The 26,440-nt window shown below is 41.7% G+C and overlaps 1 protein-coding gene across 6 annotated transcripts; it reads right to left on the bottom strand.

Annotated features, from left to right (window-relative positions):
- Window positions 1-1,534: 1,534 nt before the first annotated feature.
- Window positions 1,535-24,803, bottom strand: LOC138967524 (DNA-binding protein RFX2-like). Of its 6 annotated transcripts, none has more exons than XM_070340092.1 (17): window positions 24,704-24,803; window positions 18,740-18,806; window positions 18,131-18,160; window positions 15,687-15,807; window positions 14,960-15,092; window positions 12,042-12,120; window positions 11,363-11,518; window positions 10,486-10,682; window positions 9,871-9,987; window positions 9,189-9,420; window positions 7,757-7,848; window positions 7,255-7,409; window positions 5,813-5,910; window positions 5,108-5,257; window positions 4,349-4,557; window positions 3,589-3,751; window positions 1,535-2,938 (listed from the first exon to the last, which is right to left on the bottom strand). In XM_070340092.1, the coding sequence occupies exons 2-17, from the start codon at window positions 18,794-18,796 to the stop codon at window positions 2,444-2,446; spliced, it is 2,484 nt and encodes an 827-aa protein (XP_070196193.1). In that variant the 5' UTR covers window positions 18,797-18,806; window positions 24,704-24,803; the 3' UTR covers window positions 1,535-2,443. The 6 variants fall into 6 exon arrangements, with proteins under 6 accessions (XP_070196193.1, XP_070196194.1, XP_070196195.1 ...); XM_070340093.1 differs by having other exon boundaries at window positions 1,535-2,923; XM_070340094.1 differs by having other exon boundaries at window positions 10,486-10,667.
- Between the last annotated feature and the right edge of the window lie 1,637 nt (window positions 24,804-26,440).

The following is a 26,440-nucleotide window of genomic DNA, read 5'->3' as shown; positions in this document are numbered from 1 at the left end:
CATCTTGGTTTAAAAAAACTTCTTTTCCCAAAGCGTAACGTTTCCTAGATCTCATAAAAACACAAGACATACATAATCATAGATTTACTAAGACTGTTATTACAACACATCTGACCTGAGCCACTCTTTTCATTTAAGTGTTGGTGTAAAAAACAGAATAGCTAAAAAAAACAAAAAGATGGTGTTCCACAGAACATTAGCATCATCTCATGGCACAAAAACCATTACACCTCTGCACACAAGGCCTGGGGAGAAACACACACAGAAAATTACCCAAGAATCAAAGTGACGTGTGCATGTCAAACACACCAGCAGCGAACAGGGAAACAGACACTATTCGATTCTTGGGACCTTCTACACCAGTGACACAAATTTGACTAGAAAACAATTTCTTGGCGTTCAGGCCAAGTCATCTAACTCAATACATAAATGTTCAATCCAAAACAGGTATCTTGTTACATAAAATATATAAGAAGTCTCGTTTTAAAAAGCACTTCAAGCAGAATACATCAAATAAAAACAAACTTGTTCCATACAGATACTTCAATCAAAAAACATGCAAACATACCATTCAATTAATAAAAAAAAAATTCATCAGATAAAAATATTCAGTGACCTGCCCTACCTCACACAAGCATTCATTCAACACTTACACGTTTAGCACCTATTATAAACACTCGTCTTTCCCACTGGGCAGAAATCATTCTCACTCTTTACGTGGATTACTGGGTAAAACAATCCAATAACAAGGAGGCAATAAATTAAAAGCAGGCAGTTGATTATTGTCCATCTTGCTGCAGGTTTAAATAAGTACACCTAGCAACTGTAGATATTTACACCTGTCCACCCACTGCCACAGGCAGCGTGCACTTCGCTATACTCCAGGTATAGCGATGTCATCAACATGCAAAATACTGTACACGTAGGTAAAACATACACCTGTGTGCCTGCCAAATCTGATCAACTGGTAGGAGATTTAGCGCCGTGCAGCTTTCAAAAGGCACATGCAGTACTGTCTTTGTAGCTGCCACCACCTTTCTAGTTATCTACTTCTCATTTACACTACAGTTTATATACTCTGGTTGTTTCAATGTTTATTATCTACTTCTTCATCTACACTACACTTTATATACTCTGGTTGTTTTATTTTTTATTCACATCTTTGTTGCTGTTCATTCAGATCTCTTATCTAATTGAGCATGTATGTATTTCGCATCTTCACCGCCTCACCTCAATGCTGGTATATAATGTTCTTACATGTCCGATATTCTTTAACAGAAATTTGAATCTGAAATACATTTTCTAGTGCAAAAAACTAATATGAATTTCATTTCTGTGTAACAAACTTGACCTTTTACAAAAATAATAATACTGCAGATAATCCCATTTACTTTGAGCTGAACAGATTTTCATTTTGGCAATACACACTCACACTGTACAAAGAAATAACATTAGTCCTCTTTACCCTCTGTGTACCCTGCATTCAGAATTTTACTGCAACGCTGCCATCATATTCACAGTATGACTTTACCGGCAAAGCAACCTGTCAGCTTGCCATCACTGTGAAAACGATCTGCTACCACTACAAATCTTCTCTTTCCCAAAAGGAAATCTTTTCTTTGTTTTTGGATTTTCCCTGATGACCAATTTAATTTCCTTTGTTGGATCAATAAAATGTTATGAGTTATGAGTTATGAGAACTCATTTAGGGGGAAAAATCAAAGCTAAATTACAAGTCGGAGACATCTTTACCCACTGAAACAAGTTTTTGCTGAGATTTTCTCCAATGGACAGGCCTCCATTTCATCTCACATAAAGCAGCTACCAACTTTGGTGAATACAGATAAAGCTACAGTGTAAACGCCTTCACACCACTCAACAAGCCCCACCCAACCCCAAACAACATGCAAGGACGGTGTGTAGAGATATAAATCAAAGGGTTTAAAAAAGACATGCAAAGACGAACCACAGTCTATGTGGGGCAATAAAGCAACTTGGGAGGTCACTGGTAAATCCGGCTAGACCTATTAGCAATCAACAGTCTGTTGAAGTAACCCGGTGTTCACAGGCTCAAAAGTCTGTTACTGCACACTCTCTCTTTGCTTCAACTCTAGACTTTCAGCAGAAGTTCTTCACCTCATTTTGTGTTTCAATCCTCCTGTCTGCATCACTGAAAAGTAATTTCAACCTGCTCACTCTCTCTTCTTGCTCATGGAGCAATCATCGGCCTTTCTTGTCTTTCCTCTGTGATTATCGCCACATTCTCACCTCCATTTTGTATGGTTTCCATGTAGCCCTTTGATCCGTTCTGTGAAGGCTGCTTCCATTTGTTATGTGAAGGCTGTGCAGCACACAGATTAAACTGTCTATCAGCAGAGCTTCACCGTACAGCAATAGTGATCTGAGGTGTTGTGACGAATACAAAATCCCAAGCCTTGCAGCATTATTCCGGCTTGAGTCGCTTGGCAGCTGGGGGGCCGTCCCCGCTGGCGTTGTGAGAGGAGACTGGCATGACCAGGATGGTGTGCGTCTTGCTGGTGGGGACGGTGGCTGCTGTTCGCACCGTCAGCGCCGTGGGCAGAGAACCCTGAGCGTGCGACAGGCTGTGGGAGGGAGTAGCGGCCCCTGTGGAGGTGCCTGACAACACTACGACCGTGCTGCCACCTGCTGAGCCAAGGGCCGACGAGGAGGTGACCATGCCGTTGGTGGTGGGGCGCACGGTGATGGTTGCGTTGCCGTTGTTGGCGGTACCGGCGTTGGAGGTGACCAGCATGACGGTGGTGGGGGCTGTGGCTGTGTTGCCGGTGCCGCCCGTTGCCGTGACCATGGTGGCCTCGGGGGCTGGGCGGGGGCCGGGCGAGGTGGAGGCGGGTTTGGCGGACTCCAGGCTGCTGAGGGCCACAGCAGGGCTGAGGTCTGTGAACTGCACACCCAGATGCTGAGGTGTCACGTCAGCAACAAGCGTTACGTTAGGGGTGGGGTGCACCAATAACAACCAGCTACCACACCTACCACTATCTCACACTGGCATCGAACATGTAAACAATGTGCAAGTATAAACTGATAGAAAGATGGTTTTGAACACGGAAAGAAAGTCTACTCAGTACTACTCCCAAATTCATTTGTAAAATCCACATTGTCTGCAGGTCAAACGCAACAAACAATGTGAGCTTTAAAACAAATGATCCCAGTTCCAAATACTCAGATTTAAACTGGTGTACTGGTGGTTGCTAGCCCACGAGAGACAAGAGTCACCCTTTGTGTGGATGTATGGATAGACAGGAGAGATAACTACACCCAAGACAATCTGATGCACACAAATGATAACTCTTCCACAGAAAACAACACAAGGAATCAATATCAAACCTTACACTCTGACACAACGTTCCGTTGAAAATGAAAACAAACGGATGTTGCACATGCACAGTACAACACAAAACCAGATCGATGCACCCAAATGGTGCTTTATTCTCACTACTAAAAAAAGGTACGGATATAGTACCAAAACTTTGTCCGCTAATAACTGGGGCCCATCAAAGCACACAAATCCCCTGATACACCTTGGTGTCAAATCTGTTGTGGTCTTACCTGGCGCACCTCCCCCATGACGGCGATGGGCGTCTCTCCAGTGGCGTTGGCCACCTTGTGTTCCACCAGGTAGAACATGAACTCGTCGTACAGCAGGCGGATCAGGTGGAAGGATCCAAAGCTGGCTGCACTGCGCAGGGTCAGGTCACGGATCACCATGGAACTGAAAACAATCGTATTCCCAATTTACAACCGCATAACCTTGGAACTGAAAACAATCGTCTCCCAATTTACAACCACATAACCATGGAACTGAAAACAATCGTATTCCCAATTTACAACCGCATAACCTTGGAACTGAAAACAATCGTCTCCCAATTTACAACCGCATAACCATGGAACTGAAAACAATCGTCTCCCAATTTAAAACTACATAACCATGGAACTGAAAACAATCGTCATCCCACTTCACAACTTACATCACCAGCTCAGTTTCTCAAAAAAGCAGCTTGTTCTTCCTCCTTTTGCGTTCATGGGGTGAAACTCCCTGGTACACTTGTGTTTTTAGCAAGAGTGGGTTTTTACGTGTATGACCGTTTTTACCCCGCCATTTTAGGCAGCCATACGCCGCTTTTGGGGGATGAATGCTTGGTATTTTCGTGTTTATATAACCCACTACACTCTTGACATGGATAATGGCATAACGTACAAATTCTGTCACTTCTGCATGTAAAAAATACTGGCCAGGCTGTGCATGTATCATGTATCGTTATTGCATATCATCAAGGACTCTTTAGAAGAGGGCGAGGTAGTTAGTTACCTGTAGAAGGACCACTTGAGGAGGAACTGCCTGGCTGCTTTGGGGAAGTTGGGCGAGCCTTCGTGGGGCTTGAGCACCTGGTTGACCACCGTCTCCAGCCACACCGCCCACTGCTCCAGGGAGTTGCCTTGCTTCAGCGTCTTCTTGAAGTCCTGCTCCAGCTGCTGCACCACGGAGTCCTCGCACTGACACACCCACGATGCCTGCTCCTGTACACACACAAAGCCATACGGTCATATTCTTTAACCTTTTTGCTGCTTGCAAAGCGTCAGCTGATGTCTTGGCTAACTTACTCTAACGGGCAACAGTTCAAAAGAAGAAGAAAAACAACCAACAAACAATGAGTGTGTGTGTAGTAGCGCATTCATTTACACATCAAGGGCGCACTGTAAGTTGTCAATTCAGATAAATAAGGTAATGCTTTGAAAACAAATAGTTCCTGGCAGCGAACAGGTTTTATCATAGAAATCTGGTCGTGGATCATAAAATGTGAACTTTCTCACATATCAATTGTCAGAAATGCCTCATCTTCATGTTGCTATGGTGAACTGTTTACTCAAAAACAAAGTTTTCTGCATCTTTGCATCGTGCGAGTCGAGGTTTGTCCACAGACAGGATATCTCTCACAACCCCAGAGATTAACAAAACAATGCTGTTTAAAATACACTATCACTGAAACCTGAACTACTGAAGCATCTACAAACACAGCATATACACTATCAATGTCCTACCATACCCATCATGCCCTACACGACTTACCTGTACATTAGCAAAGTCCACACGGTTGAGATCGGTGAGCATCTGGTTGATCTGCGACGTGTTCTGCAGCACAGCGCGTGCAGCCTGCGCCAAATGGTTGAGGGACGTGTAGCGGCGTAAAGTCTGTGCAAATGCACTCACTGCTCCCAGCTGCACACAATGTTACAATAAGTTGACAAAACTAGTAAGTATAAACTTACTCTTTCACTCTCTGAAATTCAAGTTCTAGGAAATGTGTAAATTTCATGATTAAAACAGATAGAAAATGTGTAAATTTACTGAACACATTTTCTTTTCAAACGAGTGCTTTTAATTGATTCCGGCATCCTTCCAAGTCAGCATACATTCACACAATGTTAAAATAAGTACACACACATACATCTCAAACACACACACATACATCTCAAACAAACACACATACATCTCAAACACACACACATACATCTCAAACACACACACACACATCAAACACACACACATGCATATCAAACACACACATCAATACAATAAGATCACAGACTTTCCATTATTTCATGGGAAACAAAGTTATGTTTTTTCCTAACACAAAGTAAACCCCAACTTTACTCTAAAACTTCACAAAGTTCTGTTCAGCAAACAAATTCACACAAGTGTCGCAAGTTTTGAAACAACGTTTCACACCGTATAATTTTCTCTGGCTTTAAATGTATTGATGCATGGACATACCTTAGCTTTGATCATGTCGTCCGGAATGCCCTGCATGGCCAGTTTCAACCATCCCTCCAGGCTCTTGGCAAAGTTACGAATGGCCTGCGTCAAGGAACCTGCACAGTCATCACACACCAAGGTTATCACACTACTCCACTCATTCTACCCTGTTCACAAACGGGTTTATCAATGCAAAAAAAAGAGTCTGCTTATCATTTGTGGAGATGGGATATCTCGCAGAAAAAACAAGTCACCGGCACAAATTCATCCTCATTGAAAACATGCAAAATTTTTCTTTGTATGATAAGTCCTTGTAACAAGGTAAACCCAGCAAGCATCCAAGGTCAACCCCAGATTGTTATTATCATACAAACCGAGCTCCTTAAACTCTGGTGCAAGCCAGCTGCCAATGTCATGATATACAGCTGTCCTTTCTTTCCTTGCACACATGGACTGCTTTCTTGTTGAAAGACGCAAGTACTTGTAACGGCTACAAACCAACCTGCCCCGGCAACCACCTCTCAATGACAACCACGCCAAAGGATACAGTTAAGTATTTCCCCCCTCTTATTCTCTGAATCACAGCCACCATTTTTTTTTTTCATTTTTTTTTTCATTTTCATTACTTTATTGTCCCATCGCTGGGAAATTCTGGTTGCTTCCTCCCAGTGGAAAGCTAGCAGCAACGGAGTCGCGCTACCCAGGTGTCTGCGTGTTTAGGTGTATTCAGCCACCTGCACTTATGGCAGAATGACCAAGGTCTTTTACGTGCCATTGTGATGACACGGGGGTGGGACATGGCTTCCGTCTCTGGGTCTGCACATAAAGTTGACCTGTGTCCGTCCCGGCCCGAATTCGAACCTGCGACCTTTCGATCACAAGTCCAGTGCTCTACCAACTGAGCTACCGGGCCCCCTGTCTAATACAACCTGGTTTGGTCAGTCCCTTGGGTGGTCATTATTGACAGGTTTGACTGATCATATCAATCATTATTGACAGGTTTGACTGATCATATCAATCATTATTGACAGGTTTGACTCATCATATCAATCATTATTGACAGGTTTGACTCATCATATCAATCATTATTGACAGGTTTGACTCATCATATCAATCATTATTGACAGGTTTGACTCATCATATCAATCATTATTGACAGGTTTGACTCATCATATCAATCATTATTGACAGGTTTGACTCATCATATCAATCATTATTGACAGGTTTGACTCATCATATCAATCATTATTGACAGGTTTGACTCATCATATCAATCATTATTGACAGGTTTGACTCATCATATCAATCATTATTGACAGGTTTGACTCATCATATCAATCATTATTGACAGGTTTGACTCATCATATCAATCATTATTGACAGGTTTGACTCATCATATCAATCATTATTGACAGGTTTGACTGATCATATCAATCATTTTGGCTGGTTTGAGCACTCACTGGGGATGGGCCTGAGAACGTCAGGGATGAGCACCTCCACCAGCGCCTGGTAAAAGGCGTAGTCCGCACGACGCACAAACTTCTGCACCGGCTCGTACGTACACAGCAAGCACAGCTTGTCTTTAGGAAGGCGCCTCTCCATTTCAGACATGTCACTGAAACAATCATTCGGAGCCAACGGTCAATCTCATGCAAGAAATGGCTAAACAAAGCATGGTAGTACAGTACAAACTGGGAGTTTTCTTGTCCCTACCAGCTTGATTATGTCTCCAGGATTCTACATGCAAGACTCATTCTTCACGTAATCGCGTAAACACGTATGGAATGGATTCAGAAAAAGTTCCAATTACACACATGTACCTCTAAACCTATACTTGAGTAATGTGTACAGTGTTTTATTTATTGTTATGAAGAAAGTCATATTATGGACAATTTCATCATTCCGTTGTCTTTGTCAGAAGGGACTGTAAGCAATTGCCAGGAGAAAGGAGACGAGACTGACCTGCGTTGTTCGGGAGGGGTTGTACGCCAGAAGTTCTGCCACAAGGCCTCCACCAGGTTGAACTGCAGGTTGACCACCACGTCCACCACACCCTGCAAGTGTTCATTCCTTCATTAGCAATTTACCATGGCAACATATTTTCAAAAGACTTTAGTTACTACCTTAATTAAAGTCCAGGATGAAGCAAATCAAGATGGATTTTTTATTTTTTGTTTAAAGAGCATCAGGCAACATTTTCAGAAGTTGTAGGTTGATCTGTCATCCTTGTACCAACATTTTGTTTAATTTGCTTGACCTGTTCAAACCCTGAGGTGCTGTCTACCTACCTTCCCCCTCCCATTCTTTCTTTCTTTATTTGGTGTTTAACGTCCTTTTCAACCGTTCAAGGTTATATCGCGACAGGGAAAGGGGGGAGATGGGATAGAGCCACTTGTTAATTGTTTCTTGTTCACAAAAGCACTAATAAAAAAATTGCTCCAGGGGCTTGCAACGTAGTACAATATATGACCTTACTGGGAGAATGCAAGTTTCCAGTACAAAGGACTTAACATTTCTTACATACTGCTTGACTAAAATCTGTACAAACATTGACTATATTCTATACAAGAAACACTTAACAAGGGTAAAAGGAGAAACAGAATCCGTTAGTCGCCTCTTACGACATGCTGGGGAGCATCGGGTAAATTCTTCCCCCTAACCCCTAATGGACTGGGTGGCCGAGTGGTAACGCACTTGCGCTCGGAATCGAGAGGTTGCGTGTTCGACCCTGGGTCGGGCCGCTATTTTCTCCCCCCTTTCCTAACCTAGATGGTGGGTTCAAGTGCTAGTCTTTCGGATGAGACGAAAAACCGAGGTCCCTTCGTGTACACTATATTGGGGTGTGCACGTTAAAGATCCCACGATTGACAAAAGGGTCTTTCCTGGCAAAATTGTATAGGCATAGATAAAAATGTCCATCAAATACCCGTGTGACTTGGAATAAAGGCCGCGAAAGGTGAACATTCGCCTAACAGGCTTGAGGTTTGCTGGTCGATGTGAATGCGTGATATATTGTGTAAAAAATTCCATCTCACACGGCATAAAAGCGCTTTGAACTTCGGATAAGGCGCTATATAAATAAAGAGAATTATTATAATTATTATTATAACCCGCAGGGGGTCCCCCTCCCATTTACAACTAAAGTCGCAAAAAAACTTTAAAAACTTTAAAGTCCATCAACTTCAAAAAGTCAAAGCAAAATAACTATTGCAAGTTTTCCAAAATTATAAATGCTCAAACATTGCAGGAAGCCCGTAGAAAAGGAAACAGTTATGCATCATAGGTCGCATTGTGTACAGTGGGTGTTTCAGGGATTTGCATGTGTGAGCTCGAGCAAGCGGTATTCTCGGCCTGGGGGTAAAAAGGGTAAGCACACACATACACACACACCCACCTCAGCATGTTCCTTGTAGAGTTTCTCAAAGCAGCGCAGGTCGTTCATGTTGACGCCGTCAGGCAGGGGGATTGTGGTGGTGTCGATGTTGCCGAAGGACGGCAGGGCCAGAGAGGTGTCGCCCAGGAACTGCTGGTGTTGCTGCTGGGCCTGGCTGGCCTCCGAGTGACCCGCCCCTCCCGTCCCTTGACCCCCCTCCCCCTCCGCTACGTCCGCCTTGTTGCTGGTCGGTCTGTAACCACAGGGATACAACAGTCAATACTTTGTCATGGTGTCAGTGTAGACAAATTTAAGACAAACCAGCTTCACGAAAACTGAAAAAATGTACATCCTGAAGAAGGCAGCGACAAGCTGTGGAAATATTGATTAAGAATGTACCTAACCTGGTCACTGCTGTGTTCTCTTTGTGTTTAAAAGTGACATGCGTATAATTCATAACTAATTTTGTCCACATGGTTTGTGTTAATTGAAAGTGTTGCTTATTATTTTTATACACCTTTTCAGTCAAATCAGGGAGGATTTCCTGTCAACAGTTTATTGATACCAGCAGTCACAAGGATCAAAATGTCATGGCCAATACAAGGTTACCACATCAATCTTGGAATGTGTTTACACATGAAATCGCTGATAAGCAAGCAAAGACTGTAGAGGAACGTCAAATGTGCAACGAAGAGAGACTCACTTTTTAGCAGTGTACATTGGCTGCTGTCTCAAGGCCATGGTCTGATCGTCAGTGAACTGATTGAGAGGGGAGTTGGCCTTGATGCGGATCCCGTAGTAGTGATACTTGGAATTCCCTCTGAAACATACACATTGTATTTCGTTTAGTTTTCAAGCTAAGATACCCTGAAATCCCTCCGATACAGATCAATTCCATTACGTATTCAATGTTTTCAAGGTAAGGTACTCTGAATTACCTCTGAAACAGATCAATTCCATTGGCTGTGTAAACCGATCAATTTCATAGACTGTGTAACGGATATGCAGCTTATGTACTTGCAATTACTTTTACCTCTAAAACAAATTCCATTTCTTGCATAACAATTAACAAACTGTGGTACTTGAAATAACCTCTAAAACACATGTTATTTCTCATACCACAATTCAATAATTGTTAAACAGAACATGAATGAAGACTATGAAACTTGTTGTCACCTACACACATTATACCTCTACAAATTAAAAAGTTAACTCTTATCCTCTTCCCTGAATTTCCAGCAAACTTGATGAAAAAGAAAATCACAACCCCATTTCACATTCACTCCTCTTTCTCCCCATTACTCACAAGCCAACCCACCTGGTTCCAAGTCGGCGAGTGCGTAGTCCTAGAAAGACCGAGCGTATGAGTTTGCCGAAGGATGCTGGGTTCATGGGGTCAAGGTTCTGCTCCTGGCAGTGCCGCAGGTAGTGGTAGTACAGTGTGCTGCGCGGCAAGCTGACGCCCTCCGAGGTCTCGTAGTTGTCCAGCAACCACTGAACCTGAATTGTAGAAAACTGTATGAGACAAGAAAACCAAAAGCTCATGGGACTCGTAATTTGTTATGTGTAATGTAAATCAAAACAAAAATATTGCTGCTCTTCTTCCAAAAAGTGAATTGTTAAAAACAAATCGAACTTTTTACTTATTGGCCCAAACTTGACCCCCCAACTGCGACATGTATTCATCCATTTAGTCATCCAATCCCAATATCCCACGGATACTAACTTGATCACCCCCAACTGCACAATCCCCCCCCCCCCCCCCCCCATCATTAGCCCCACAAATGTCTGAAGATCATCAAAACCTACCAGTGTGTGAACCTGCCTATGACTGCTTAGGTTAGTCAGGTTAGTCAAGAATATGAGCTTGTAATTGAATCCAGACAACATGTCCCAAAATCTTTGCTTTTCGGATTGTTAGAGAAGTAACTTGCGCAAAGAGAACAAAAGATAGCAGAGACAGGCTTGTAAAAATAAAACACACACACATAAAAAGAGTGAAAACACTGCTGCAGAGGCATGAAAGATCCCCACTGAAAATGTAGTCTGATCTTGAAACTTTGCTACCTGGAACATCTTTTGATACACTGTCAATGACTTGCTTTTCTATATGTTAAGAGTACACGCACCGCACCCACTGTATGAGTGTGTGTGCAAGAGAAAGTAAGAGGGTACACAGGAAACTGTTAACTAACCGTGGCAGGTGAGGCTCGTGTGGTGTGCGTGAGTGGAGTCCCTTCACCATCCATGGTCCCTCCCTGGATGAGGTAGGTGCCGCCCCCTGGCTGCTGGATTAGCTGCCCCTGAATGGTCTGCATGGAGCCCCCTACAGGCACCAGGCCGGTCACTCCCTGCACAAATCAAGAGGTTTCACATTTCACCAAATGCACTGTGACCCAGTTATACAATACAAGAGCAGAACATAAATACTTGTAGTCTAAAACACTGTTACTTTTGAACTCAAACCATAATTTTTTTTTGCTTTGGTTGGTGAATTGTTACATCTGTAGTTCTTGTTTCTGTTCTATTGTCTGTCTTCTTATTTCTACTTAGTTTGTTTGTGTACCTGAAAAAGATCCTAGGGTCGAAACGTTGCTGTTATTCATTCTGTATTGTTCGTTCACACGTGAGTGCAGTATTTTTTGGTCTTTTTATTTGACATTAATTTAAAGTCAATACCACCATAGCTAAATGTACACAAATTTACGCTATGCCCGAACCAATCAGCTGTATTTCACCGACGTAACACAAATTCACCATGCAAAATAGGGTACAGGAACATTTCATACTGCTCTTAATTAAGGTCTTCTGTGCTATCAAACTAAAATCCAAAGCAGTCATTTTTTCCATCATTATCAAGCCACATAAGCTTACCTGCCCCCCTGATGTCTGGTAGTAGGTTCCTGACACATTGGTGTACATTGTGTTCTGTCCATACTCCTGGTAACTTGGCCTGTTAGGGACAAAATAAAACATGAAAAATTTGCATACCTTACAGCAGGGGGAAGAATGAAAATACATTACAGTGTAACCGCCCTCTTACATCCTTCAAAAATCTCAGAAAATCAGGTCTGAAAAAGGAGGGAGTCCTAAAATAAAGGTCAATTTACACAGGCTATCAACACAACATCTGACAATGGAGGGTCTGAAAAAGGAGGGAGTCCTAAATTGGGGGGGTTGCACTCTAGTAGAGGTTAGAGAAAACTAGAAGGAGAATATATATATAGAGGTTACAACACGAGTGGTTTTTTATATGGCTTGTATTTCAGTCAAGACCCAGCGGATGAATATCAAGGGACTCACGAGCCTCTGGCGAGTGAGTCCCTTTGATATTCCCGCTGGGTCTTGACTGATATGCAAGCCATATTTAAAATCACGAGTGTTGTAACCTGTATATTCCATGAAGATCTAAAAGACAAAGTGTGACGGAAACATCAAGCTTTAGTTGTGTGTTCAGATGAGGCACCTCTGCACATACCTTATTCTAAAGGCACGTCTGTTGATCTATGTCAAGTCGGTGCATAATGGTGGCTTGGTTGTCCCCGTCAGTTGAAAGCCTCTTACACGGATTTGACTGAATACCTAGTGGTTACACACGCATCTCCTGAGATCTTGGACACCTTCATCATCTATAGGGCCTACTGCACCGCAGAAGAGCTAGAAATACTCGCAAAATGCATTAAACAGCTTGTCCAGAGAACACTCGCAGTCGATGATGTACCGATAAGGGCGTGTGTACCGGGCACGCTGTAACTTCACATGAGCATAGTCTGAACATAGCAGTGCTGGTCGGACGGACTGGGTTTTTAACGATTGCTAGTTTGACTTTTGTTTTAGTTGAGAGCACGAGCACACACACTCAAACACATACGGCTTGTCATGTTGATCACAAGAGAGAAATAGAACAGCGAATAGAAGGAAACATAACAGATTACGTCCCCTTAATATGACGCGATGGACGACAGACGTCATGAAATCTATGACGCTACGATGATAGTCTCGGCAAGTCGAGACTAAAACTCAGCTATAACACTGAACGACTCTCGCGCAAGTTCTCAAAAGCGTGGTTACCCCTTGCACATCCGGTCTATAGGTACATGTGCATTTTGGAATGTCAAGGACGACAGAAAGTAGAGCCAGCTATGATGTATTTCGTGCACCCTTATTTATCCCAGGGCCTATCATTGGAAAAAGTGAGTTCAGCTTACAAAGGCGGTTTTTTTTAAAAGATTTTTTTTTACCTAAAATTTTTCTCTCCAAAGAACCCAAATGGTGCAATTTGGTGTCATCTTAGCTCCATGTTTGCCATTTAATTCAGTTTTTAGAACCATTTTTGCCTCCCCCATTTTTTTTCTTGGCAGAAACTTTTGCTTTTTCGGCGGAATAAAAAAACAATTCGGCGGAAATTTGCCTTTCGGCGGACAATTCCCATGCCTGTATCCTCTATTTTATGTGTTATAAGAGTGCAATAGTTACATCATAGATGTAACAAGAGAATAATGGAAATACAAGAAATATACCTAGAGTACATTTACAGAGACAAAGAAGGGAGGTCATGGGATATATATATATACCGTTATACGTCTGATAAATAAATCTGTAAGAGTAAAATAAATAAACTTGTATCTGTGGGCAGTCAATGTCTGAGGTTTTGTACCGAAGAGCAATACTGTTAATAAAGGTTATTCAAAAACCACTTGCAAAACAAAATAAGAAGTAAACAACATATGGAAACAAGGAATAATGTGCACAACAGAAAGAAATAAGCGATATAAATCCACAAAAGCAAGATATGAAACAAAAAGAGCAATATGTTTTTATAAAGTTGAATTACCATTTTCAAGATTTGAGATGTCATAAAAAACTTAGCACATGTACTCAAATGTAATAATCATTTCAATTTGTCTATTCAAATGACAAACTTGACAAAATGCATGGAAGCATCAACAACCCATCAGTACGCCAACAAACATAGGTGAGAGGTTCTGCACGGTGATTACATCACAAAAGATGATCAATGTCAAACAGCAAGCATTCATAAAATGCAGTGGATGTTACAAGTCCTGCTTGACCATTGTGAATTTTCCTTTATCACACCACACAGTGCAAATGTAACTTCAAAAATGAACTTAAGTTTTGAGAGATGATGGCAGAGTTAAATCAATTCACCTGCAGAACCTCCCAACATTAACAGAAGAACCTGCGAAGCTTAGCAATTCTCATTTAGAATCTGATAAGCTTTATAATGGATTTAGGTCCATGACAGCCGAATCAAGATGGCTGCAGGTCTCTGAGCATGTTTTGCGTACCTTTCAGGCAAGAGAAACTTTACCATATTAACAGTCCAAGGGAGGACAAGGGTGCAGAGATCTGTTCATCCAAAGTAAAGAAACGCTGCCTACATCACCACCCTTTGCAACTGGGGAACGAACAAGACTACAATATATCCATCTCACAGAGAGATCAGCCAGGTCACAGAGAGATAAGCATGATCTACTTTTTGTGTTGGATGCAAAGCAAATTAATGCTTTCCACCCATGCATTTTCTTTTCTGCTTCTTTGATTCACTTTTTTGCAGGTTCTTCTGTGTTAAAAGTGTGAGAAACACAACATCAAAACCAGATCTGCCTGTGCGTTACGTGGCTGAAATACATCAAACAGAAACCGCCCAGCAGGGCAACACCCCGAGGGCTACGACAGTTAACACATGCAGGTGAGTGAGCGACGGAAGACGCACACCAATTTAAAAGTCACACAGGCACATCTAACAATTGTGATCTCACGTGGCGTACATTTGGCCATTGGCGTAGATGGCATCATTGTTCTCTACGTACTGTAGTTGAGTGGGGTAGACCGTCTGGCCACCCTGTTGGATGGTGATGGTGTCTCCTGCACCTCCGTGGTCAACCTGATCCACTGCCGATGCTGGAAACACACACCATTGTTTAGCTTCACATAACCATGAACAAGTCACTGTAAATGCTATATATACTCTGAATCACAGTTTGATACTGCCAGCCTCAAATACAGACAACTTATCAATGGCTTCATACACACATAATTTCTCAATCACACCACTGCATCTAGACCAACAACAGAAATTAAATAACAAACACAAAGTGAATGCTCTGACTACTGTCATGCTTGCAGATATTCAGTTTGTTTCACACAACTATCTCCAAAACCATGTCACTAACTGCATATAATTCAAAAAGCACAAATCATGGCCTCCAACCTGTCATTAAGTCAAAACAACCCATCACAGACAAAACAACAGATGATTATCTCACTATCTCACTTGGTGAAAGGAAGATGGAGGCTGAAGGCAAAGGGGAGGGGGATGTTTAAAATGAAACAAGCAGATTCAGACAACCAACATTGGAAAAAAAATGACTAGTACTGCCAGATTTTGAATGATTTAATTGAACTTGCAAGTATTGTTGTCCATACAGGGTCCCTAGAATTCAATTGCTGTTATTAAAAAAAACCAAGTTGTATAAGGAGCAAGGGAGTACTCACTGGTGACAATGAACTGCTGTCCACTGTGGGCCTGGGCAGGCTGGATGATGGTGGTGGTGCCGGACATTTTCTGACCTGCGTTCACTTCCTCCGCTGTCCGTGCCTTCACAATAGAGCCGTTCTGTGATAAGAATGGAGAGCACAAAACATGAGGCACTCCAACTACATTCTTGTTCAGGGAAACAAGAAACACAAATGGCAATTCAACTCATTGGCTCACGTAAGTGTAGCCTATGCGATGCTAACTTTTGTCTGTCTGTGCGTGCGTGCGTGCGTGCGTGCGTGCGTATGTATGTATGTCTGTGGTAGAAACTTTAACATTTGAAGACGTCACAACATTTGAAGACGTCACATTATGACGTAAGAGGGTTAGACGTCACGCGAAGGAATTACTGAAAGGCTCGGTCATTGTTATTTTGAGCGGGCCGAGACTAGTTTTTTCTTCGAAATCGGCCATTCAGATCTAGATCTAGTGTCTCGCTTTCTTGCACAGTGTCACCTATGCCGCTTACTGTGTGTGTGTGTGTGTGTGTATGTGTGACGAAGTGATTGAGTTTGTGTTACTGTTTGTCGATTTCTTACGTGAGCCTTGAAGGCTTCGCCTCTTGTTTTTGTCTTACGAGTGTGTGAATTTTGAACGCTCTAGCTTCAAAAACATTAAAGAAAATGACAATTTCCAATTTATTTATTTTTACACGCAAATGAACCTGCTCTGACCTTGAAATCTGACAAGTCTACTTTTCATAAGCCGTGTCTGGAGGTCACCAACTCTTGAAAGTGTGTAAAGTTTCAAAGCTTTACCTTCGTGAATCTTTCAGAAATAATTTTCCTTTGTTTTTACACAAACTTGACCCAGCTGTGATCTTGAAATTTAACAATCTTGAGGTAATCAAAACCTTGCAGTATGCAAAGTGTCACAGGTATAGCTTCAGTAACATCCAAGAAAACTGTAAAATTAAGCTTTTTCATTGAAGGACAGCTTTTTGACAGGGCAGCCTAATCATGCTCATTAATACTACGACTCTCCTGATTGCTCAGACGAGTCAAAAAAATCATCTGTGACGAAAATGGAAAAATGCACTGAAATCTAGTTTTGAGCTTTACAGGTTTTTAGAAGTAGAAGGCACAGTGACTTGTATACTGATTAAGAGCAGCAAAATAAAGTTGTTCCTTGAAACAAATGGACAAACATGATATATAAATGTAGTTATGCATCTAGTTCAAGTTTCAACCTATCAGACTCTCACAACAATGACAATTCTGAAAGCATAGAAGCTAGAAACAGATTTCAGAGTGCTGAAATCAATAAAGTGCACAGTAATCATTGGAAGCAGCAGTTCCACTGTAATTTACACTTGTCCAGGCTCAATGCCAACATGTTCCAGATTTAAACAGATATTTACAAAGACGCTTAAAATATATTTACAATGAATATGAAGCTGTCCCTTTTCCAATTGTGAAACTGCTGCTTAGCTTTTTCGCTGCAGAGGGGAAAGCAGAAGTCTGTCTCACATCAGTGCATAAAGCCAGGGCTAACAGTCAAAACACTCTCACGGTCTGTAGCCCCTGTTGTTTGTTACAAAGTGATTACAGTTACAATGTACAATCAACGTTCCAGGTTTAGCGCATCACCAGTTAATGTTCCTACACATAATAGGTTTAGAGATCCATGAGTTTGTAAAGAATCATTAGAGTTCATTTAGTCATTATTCGATCTTAAATGGTACACCAGAAAAGGTTTTAAATATATCTGAAAAGAGTTGTTCCCCTTGTCCCAGCATATGAGCTTTGAAACAAAGATTTGAGGATTGTTTCAGCCAACACCTGACGTTTTGTCTCTGTATTGTTAATTCTTAGAGAAAAATAGCTCTACAAGAACACTGCAATAGGCACACTACAGAACTGGACAAGCCATAAGGAAAAAAGAAAAGTAGTGTAATGAACATAGAGAAAAGCTGTGTCTTGGTCTCTAGTAATACTTGACTATCTAGATTTCTGCTGCTTTGATGTAGCTGTACTGAGACATTCAACTGAACTTTACACACATTAAATTAATGCTACTCAAAATGGTCAAACAATAACCCAAATAACGTGTGTAACCTTCTCGCTTTAATCTTTTTACTTTGGCCATATGCATCTTATACATAATGCTGCTCGGAGCAAGGTCATATTTAATGATTCACGATTTCTTGTCTGAAAATAAATCAGAGATAACCTTTTGTAACCCAACATGAAAAACACCACATAGTCCATTCATTGTCTGTGACACACCTTTAATCTAAAGAGGAGACGACAGTGCAAAGGTGATAAACTGCTTAATTAGAAGTTGGAAAAAATCCCTTTAAAGAAGAATGGAGAAAAAGAAGATGCAAATATTAAAAAGCAATTCACTGCAAACAAACCCAGAATTATAAACTCAGAACTCATTATGTGTATGAACTCACCCCGTCAGCCGTAAGGTCTAATCCATAAGCCTGTGATGCAAGGGAGGAGCTATTATTATTAACTACTTTATCTGTCCATAGGTGAAAACAGAAGATACTTGACTCAAGTTTAAAATGTGACTCACTGACTGCTTCATAAGTGTCTGTAATTTTCACTCAGAATTAAAAATTCATTGCTGGCTTTCCTTCAAGGTAAGGTAGAAATTAAACTAAGGCCAAAAAAAAATAGGTCTGTTTACGGTAACATAGGCCAAAAAAATAGGGTCGGTAGGTCGGGATTTTTTCTTTTTTTTTTCTTTCCAAAAAACCATATTTTTACGTTATTTTGCAAAAAAAACAAAAGATTTTCCCCCCCCTCCCCAAATGCCAAAAAAAGTCTAGGGTCGCGCGAAAAAAATAGGGTCGGTCGGGTTACCGTAAACAGACTTTTTTTTTTTTTTTTGCCTAAGCACACAAGCACATGCAAAACAAATAACCAAGGGTCTGCTTAGCACACAAAATAAATTATACACAATGCATCTCAATCTCACTTATTATGAAAGTCTTCCTAAACATGCACATGCAATTGACATGTATCGGGTACATATTTCTCTCTCTCTCTCTTCGTACCTGAACGGCTTGAGGGTTCATGGCCTGAAGGTCCGTTACATAAGTCTGTGTTGCCATTGGCAAAAGCCTGCACACATAAATTATACATCACAATTTACACATTTACCAACTGAATTAAGGACACCCACATGAGCAAATGAACTTCAATGTACACACTCATTCATGCCAGTAAACATATTCTGTGACATTCCCAACCTATAAATAAACAAAATTCAAAAGCACATTCCTTCTTATGGCTCACTCTCAGATCTGGCCAGGCTTTTACATAAGACCATCCCTCCACTTGGTCACATACCTTTTACATGAGATAAGACCATCCCTCCACTTGGTCACATACCTTTTACACGAGATAAGACCATCCCTCCACTTGGTCACATACCTTTTACATGAGATAAGACCATCCCTCCACTTGGTCACATACCAAAAATCAACACTCCGGTTGCTGATGTGATTTGAAATATAAGTTAATTCTTAAAAAATTGAAGTGTGGTCATGGGAGGGAGTGTGCCAAGAATAGCCATGCAACCAGGAACATTTTTTTCAATCCACCTACAAAAAGAAAGGTTCAAATCAATGGAATTTTGGGGGCTCACATGTATTTAGCCTTTTTTCTTAAAACTCCAGCATTTTAAACAGCTCTCATAAACTGATTGTCAATGAAAAATATTAATTGCAAACATGGATTCACTTACTTTTACTTTTCTATTGGACTCATGGCAAGTTATTTTGGTCTTTTCGATAAGACTCATGGCTAGTTATTTTGGTCTAAGTCTTGCAAGTCCACAAAAAGAGAAAATCTTGCGAGAAAGCCATTAAAAAGCAACAATACTTGAAATTATTATGGGAATAGCTGCTTCATATGTAAGAATCTAAGATTTCTTGTGATTAAAATTTGTGCCTTCCCAATTTACACAAAACTTGTCAACTTCAAGTAGATCAAGTACGGTGTAGTGTGAAAATTTGAAAAGCAAAGAAAAAAAGAAATCAACAAAACACATTAATCTTAGAACACTTACATATATACATATGAAGCAAGTATTTCTCTTAATCTTATTGTGAACAAACACCCCCTTTAAAGTTACGCTATAATATAAGAGAGGTATAGTCAGTTTGTCACATTCTCTTCCCTAAGCTGATCATCAGCACATAGAATTGGTCCTTGCCTAAATTAAAAACAGGGTTTTGACTCAACAATACATGTTCCACAGCGCTGTATCTGCGAGATCCTATATTATTACATTATGCAGGATAGATTATTACTCTTATAGAGCAAAATTTTCCCCCAGTGTTTTCTACGTCTTATCTAGAGAGAGACATGCTGGGATAGAAGTCCCCTGTTAGCAAAGTTCTCAGTTCTATCATTTTATTGACACAAGGTTTTGCTCTTTGACTGAAAGGAGGATAACTGGAGCAAAATATACCTTTTGCAAATATCTATATATATGCTTGTGTCTGTCTGTCTGTCTGTGTGTGTGTGTGTGTTCGCGATGCACGGCCAAAGTTCTCGATGGATCTGCTTCAAATTTGGTGGGCATATTCAGGTAGACCCCGGACACAACCTGGTCGATGAGAATTTTCAACACGTGCTCTCAGCGCGCAGCGCTGAACCGATTTTGGTTTTTCTGTTCATCTTCCCAGATCCATTCCCAGTAACTCTTTCTTATCTTCTCCAGTGTTTTGCGTTTATCTCCCTTCCTTCGTGTGGCGTCAATCCATATTCCCGTTACTATTTTTAGAAGGTCACTGTCCACAATGCTTTCATACCGGCGAAGCCGGATATTCCCGTTACTATTTTTAGAAGGTCAATGTCCACAACGCTTTATTCCTCTACTTCTTCCCGGCAAAGCCGGGTATTCGGCTCTACTTCTTCCCGGCGAAGCCGGGTATCATTCGGTTCTACTTCGGCGAAGCGGGTATTCATTCTAGTATAATATACACAACAACATATACCATAAGTAAAAGGGCAACCCATGAACCAGCCTAGTATGACCCCAATAAGGACATGTATTCACACAAAATGGTTTCCATTAACTTTGGAAGTATTATCATCAGGTCTAGAATGAAGGCTGTGAATAACGTGGATCCCATATGACACATTGACAGGGTAAAAAAGTGAACTGTTCCGTGTCCATATGCTTATGGTGCAAAGTAACTGCTACCCTCAAACAACAATCACACAAAGCATACTCTGTACCCAACTTCAAAGCATTGCAACAAAATCAATCAATCAATCAATATGAGGCTTATATCGCGCGTATTCCGTGGGTACAGTTCTAAGCGCAGGGATTTTTTTATGCAATTTATATCGCGCAGGGATTTATTTATGCCGTGTGAGATGGAATTTTTTTACACAATACATCACGCATTCACATCGGCCAGCAGATCGCAGCCCTTTCGGCGCATATCCTACTTTTCACGGCATATTATTCCAAGTCACACGGGTATTTTGGTGGACATTTTTTTTTATCTATGCCTATACAATTTTGCCAGGAAAGACCCTTTTGTCAATCGTGGGATCTTTAACGTGCACACCCCAATGTAGTGTACACGAAGGGACCTCGGTTCTTCGTCTCATCCGAAAGACTAGCACTTGAACCCACCACCTAGGTTAGGAAAGGGGCGAGAAAATTGCTAACGCCCTTACCCAGGGTCGAACTCGCAACCTCTCGCTTCCGAGCGCAAGTGTGTTACCACTCGGCCACCCAGTCCAAGGGAACCATCAACCGATCAAATACTTCCTAAAAAGATTGTAACATGTCTGCATATGTCATGTTTACATCTGTAGAAAAGAAAGAGGTTCCGCATTATTTCTCTGACTTTTAACTAAAACCAAACACTAGCTTGTCGATTCAATTTCAATCAAAAAATGAAATACATCTAATTTCTAAACCCCACACAAACAATTATTCTGAGGTACATGTATGTCACATCAAGTTGCAGTGTAAGTTGTAACAGTCAAATGACATACACTTGTAATGTGTACACTTCTTCTTCTTCTTAGTTCATGGGCTTAGACTCCCACGTTCACTCATGTTTTTAGCACGAGTGGATTTTTACGTGTATGACCGTTTTTACCCCGCCCTTTAGGCAGCCATACGCCGCTTTCGGAGGAAGCATGCTGGGTATTTTCGTGTTTCTATAACCCACCGAACTCTGACATGGATTACAGGATCTTTTCCGTGCGCACTTGGTCTTGTGCTTGCGTGTGCACACGAAGGGAGTTAAGTCACTACAGTAAAACCTGTCTCTAACGGACACCCTTGGGGAATGGTAATAGTGTCCCTATTAGACAGGTGTCCCTTCTTCACAGGTGGGGGGGCCGGGGCAATATTTTACAAAGAGCACGTAAAATGAACAAGACACTTTTTGTCAGTCCTGTAGTACGGTATGTATTTATTGGATTGAACATGAGACTCACTGAAAATGTGAGTAAACAAATGATACATGTAGCAAACAACAACAACAACAACAACAACATCCCCCCCCCCCCCCCCCCCCCCCCCCACCTACCCCGTTCCCTACACACACTGTGCATTCAAACTTACGCAAGTCGGACGTCACAAAGCTAAAAATGGCTGACTCTTCATCAGTCATTCAACGGGAAATTCCGCAGTGTGTCTCGACCAAATTGGGTCAGCTCTTGTTTCATTCAATTTTTCTAGTCTCAGCATAAATGCATGGAACAACAAGAAGAGCAAACGCTCGATCGAGTCACTTTCGCAGTTCTGAATATTATATGAGGCATCAGATGGACAGGAAGAAATTGCTATTCACAACACAATGAGTCACGTTCACATAAAATTTGAGCCCGGTCACTTTTATAGTTTCCGAGAAAAGCCCAACGTTAAGTTGTGTGTTGCCGAACAGAAAAGGCTAGTTATCTCCCTTGTTTTTCTGATAACGTTCGTAAAAGGCTACAGATGTAAATACTTTGATGTAAAGAATAATCCTACAAAGTTTCAATCACATCCGATGAACTTTGTCAAAGATATAAAATGTCTAATTTTTCCTTTGACGCTGACCTGTGACCTTGAAAAAGGTCAAAGGTCAACGAAACCATCGTTAAAGTGTAGAGGTCATTGGAGGTCACGACTAAACAAAATATGAGCCCGATCGCTTTGATAGTTTCCGAGAAAAGATATAAAATGTCTAATTTTTCCTTTGACGCTGACCTGTGACCTTGAAAAAGGTCAAAGGTCAACGAAACCATCGTTAAAGTGTAGAGGTCATTGGAGGTCACGACTAAACAAAATATGAGCCCGATCGCTTTGATAGTTTCCGAGAAAAGTCGAACGTTAAGGTGGTGTCTACGGACGGCCGGCCGGCCGGCCGGACAGACTAACACTGACCGATTACATAGAGTCACTTTTTCTCAAGTGACTCAAAAATTTAGCTGTGTTAACTATTGTTTCCTTCGAACGATTGCTTACAAAGAGAGAGAGATCATCACGTCTTCTTTTTCCGATTTGATCCTCGCGATCTGTGTTTTACCACATCCCATCTCCTTCGCCACATCTCGGCATGATTGGCCGCTATCTAGTTTTTTCAAGGCAGCGACACGCTGCTCTAAAGTCAACGCTTTTCTTTTTCCTGCTGGAGATTCCATTTTCAAACACAGTAGTCTACTGTTGCTTTTGGTTGTGACTGTATCCACAATGCGGAAAAGCGAAAGTGAGCGAAGCGAAAGTGGGTCTCCATCTAAACAAGCCACTGATTGGTCAGAAAAGGGACAGGACAACCAATCAACAACCATTTGTGCTACGGCTACGGCTGCCGAGCACTGACTGCATAACAGTCGAGTTTTCGAAGTTGCGTTTTTATGTACGTTGTGTCCGTTTGTGACAGTGTTTACACTTCCTACGGTCCGAAAAATCGTGTCCGCGTCCGTAAGTGGCAGGTGTCCGCCCGTTAAAGGTTAGTTATTGTTGAAATCGTGTTCGTGCCATGATAAACTGTCCGTATGTAGCAGGTGGCCGTTACAACAAGGGTCCGCTAGACTCAGGTTTTACTGTAGCAGGTCTGCACATAAGTTGACCTGGGAGATCGGAAACATCTCCATTCTTAACCCAACAGGCGGCAGCGACCGGGATTCGAACTCACGACCTCCCGATTAGGAGGCCGACGTCTTACCACCACGCCACTGCGCCCGTCGTAATGTGTACACTGACCTGCTTTACTAGTATGGAACACTGAAAATGAAATCTGCTGAACTGTTTCTTACAAGAATATAACTTATAAGGAGTATCTAGAGATCAACATAATTCATGTTTGTTTGTTAGTTAAATGTTTTAAGCATATATAATGCTTACACCCCTGCTGGTTTATTGAAAGCAACATATTCATTTCAAGTGGATAGGTTCCATACACTGCACTGTACTGTACAGGCTACACTCAGCTCTCAGTGTTACTTCTGTCAGTAAATGAACAATATTACTCAAAAAATGTCCCATGTAATTCCAGCTAAATGTAAAATATATTCAGAACATGTACGGCGAGCTTTTATCAGAGCCTTTCTTTCGGGTTTGAGCCCGCGCTTCAATGTTACTAGGCAACTTGAATGTGGCCATAGTGGCAGCTGAGAAACGCATGTTTCCACCTGCTCTAGTATCGCCATGCCGCCATCTCATGACCCACTTTCAACTTTCCAATCATCGCAATCGCGGCTGTGTTTGATTCATCGATGATCAAAAGTCCCATAGATAATCTTAAATGCTATGGAAGACAGGCATGCAGTACATGGCATTTGAAAAGACCGCCGTTTCGAATCGCATAGCAATCATCAACATCAACGTACAAAACGATTCGCCATTTTTCCACGACGACCATGCACATGCATGAAAACAAAAACGACCATGTCGCCCTAAAATCAGTAGAAATGGCCTTAAAAGATACGCAAGTAAATGCATTATGAAAACCGCGATGTTATCGACATGAATTTGTGGTTTGATGACAAAGAAATATCACCTTATAGTTGTTGGTGGGTAACAGTCGTCACAGATACGGTGGCTATGGCGTTTATTCCTAGGGCAACTGTTGCCAGACTCATCGCGTCAGCACAAACCATCTACATACGCGCACATCCGGGGACTTTGGTATTTACCACTGATGCTAGAATAAATGCACAAAAAACAGAATTCTTCGTAAAAGCTAGAATAGGTATATAGATTTCAAGAATATTAATTAGAGTTTTATTTCTAACCTACCTAATGCTTGCAATCGCAAACTATTTAGCACTACTTTCTCAAGCGGAATACGCGTTGACATGTGACAGCTTGCGCAGGCGCAATAGAGTAGTTTTCGCAAATCAAGATGGCGGCTTATGGTCTGCGATTGCGCGTACCTGACAACTCTGCAGTATGATTGACCGCGCGAATCGGACAAGGAACCGGAATTGTGGTTCCATTTTGTTTTTACATTCAGGCCCCTGGATTATAACACGGTTTCGATCAAGGCGTATTGTTGATATTTGAAAGTTGAACATATGGGGAACTGGCAAGACATAGATCAGTCTGCCGTCACCGAGCAACGCAAAACGAGGGAGGCATGCGAGGTTGCTTGGGCACACATTCTGGCCCTACTTGTCAGGGAAAGAGAATGTGTACGTAGTGAGGGTGGTTGGTGGTAGTTGTGGTGGGGAGGGGGGAAGTTGAAAAGAAGGATCGGAGCCGGTGTCAAGGATCAGCGTAGATACTTATTTGTTTTGAGTCGGTGCGCGTTAGTTATTCGCTTCTTCAGTGGTAGTCACTGTGCTCAATGTATCGCACAATGAACCATATTCCTGGCAATATGCCATAAACTGTAGTGCGGATCGAGTCACGATCCAACATTTATCTCGAATCTTTTCTTGACGATTTTCTTATTGTAGCGGCACAGTCTGCTATGACGAAACCCCGCAACGGGTTATAATTTGTTCACAAAAACACCCGCCTAAGACAATAGCCCGACGTCAGGGACCTGTACCACCACTGACTGACCCCGGCCGGCGGAACTCTTGATTCAGAGTTTTTTTCATTTGCGGACCTCGCTTTCTCAGAATTTCTGTTCCCACAGTCTGTGCATGCATCTTCTTCTCTACACGACTACCTGATATTTCTCAAGCTTATGTCGGTCACTAAAACTGAGCTGCACTGTTTAGTCTGAACCTTTTGCCGACTTATCACGGTTATACCCGGCTGAGCAGCGCTGATTGCTCGGAAAACTGTGTGCACAAAGATATTATCTTCACGATCACTTCTCCCCACACCTCCACCCTAAATCTGTCAGTCAAGCGATCCCCTTCCGTAAGTTGCTACGATTGAGACCTGCATTTCTTTTTCTTCTTCAGCATAGCAAGACTATATATATATATATACGGCCACAGAACATTTTCCCCAACATGAAAAATACTAGTAAATAAATACTTAAAATAAAACCGTAAAATAAGACTCAGTTCAAGCCAGTGAATTCTGCTTTTGACTATTCCTAGAAATATTCGATCGTCCCATAACATTTCAAATATAAAATGTAATGTATTTGGTGCTAAGTTTAACAGACGCAACGATTCTTGGTTTAAAAAATTGCAGGTATAAAAGAAAACAACTCCGGCCTCGATCCATGCTGACACCGTGAGACAGGCCAAAAAAAAAAAATTGTCTGTTTCTGGTCACCCAACCGACCCTAAATTTCGGCGCCGACCCTAAACTTTTTTTTTCCAAATTCAAA

This window comes from Littorina saxatilis, linkage group LG5 (genome assembly GCF_037325665.1).
Source record: "Littorina saxatilis isolate snail1 linkage group LG5, US_GU_Lsax_2.0, whole genome shotgun sequence".
NCBI classification, from domain to species: Eukaryota; Metazoa; Mollusca; class Gastropoda; order Littorinimorpha; family Littorinidae; genus Littorina; species Littorina saxatilis.
Note: the sequence above shows the minus strand (reverse complement) of the source record. Positions and strands in the feature narration are given on the sequence as shown.

What these genes read in the sequence shown, in the direction of transcription:
- LOC138967524 (XM_070340092.1), bottom strand. Translation starts at nt 18,796, where the DNA reads ATGGCAACACAGACTTATGTAACGGACCTTCAGGCCATGAACCCTCAA. An exon ending in TGAACCCTCAAGCCGTTCAG is followed by an intron (nt 18,161 to 18,739) that starts GTACGAAGAGAG and finishes CTTGCATCACAG; the next exon opens with GCTTATGGATTAGACCTTAC. An exon ending in ACCAGACATCAGGGGGGCAG is followed by an intron (nt 11,519 to 12,041) that starts GTAAGCTTATGT and finishes TGATTTGTGCAG; the next exon opens with GGAGTGACCGGCCTGGTGCC.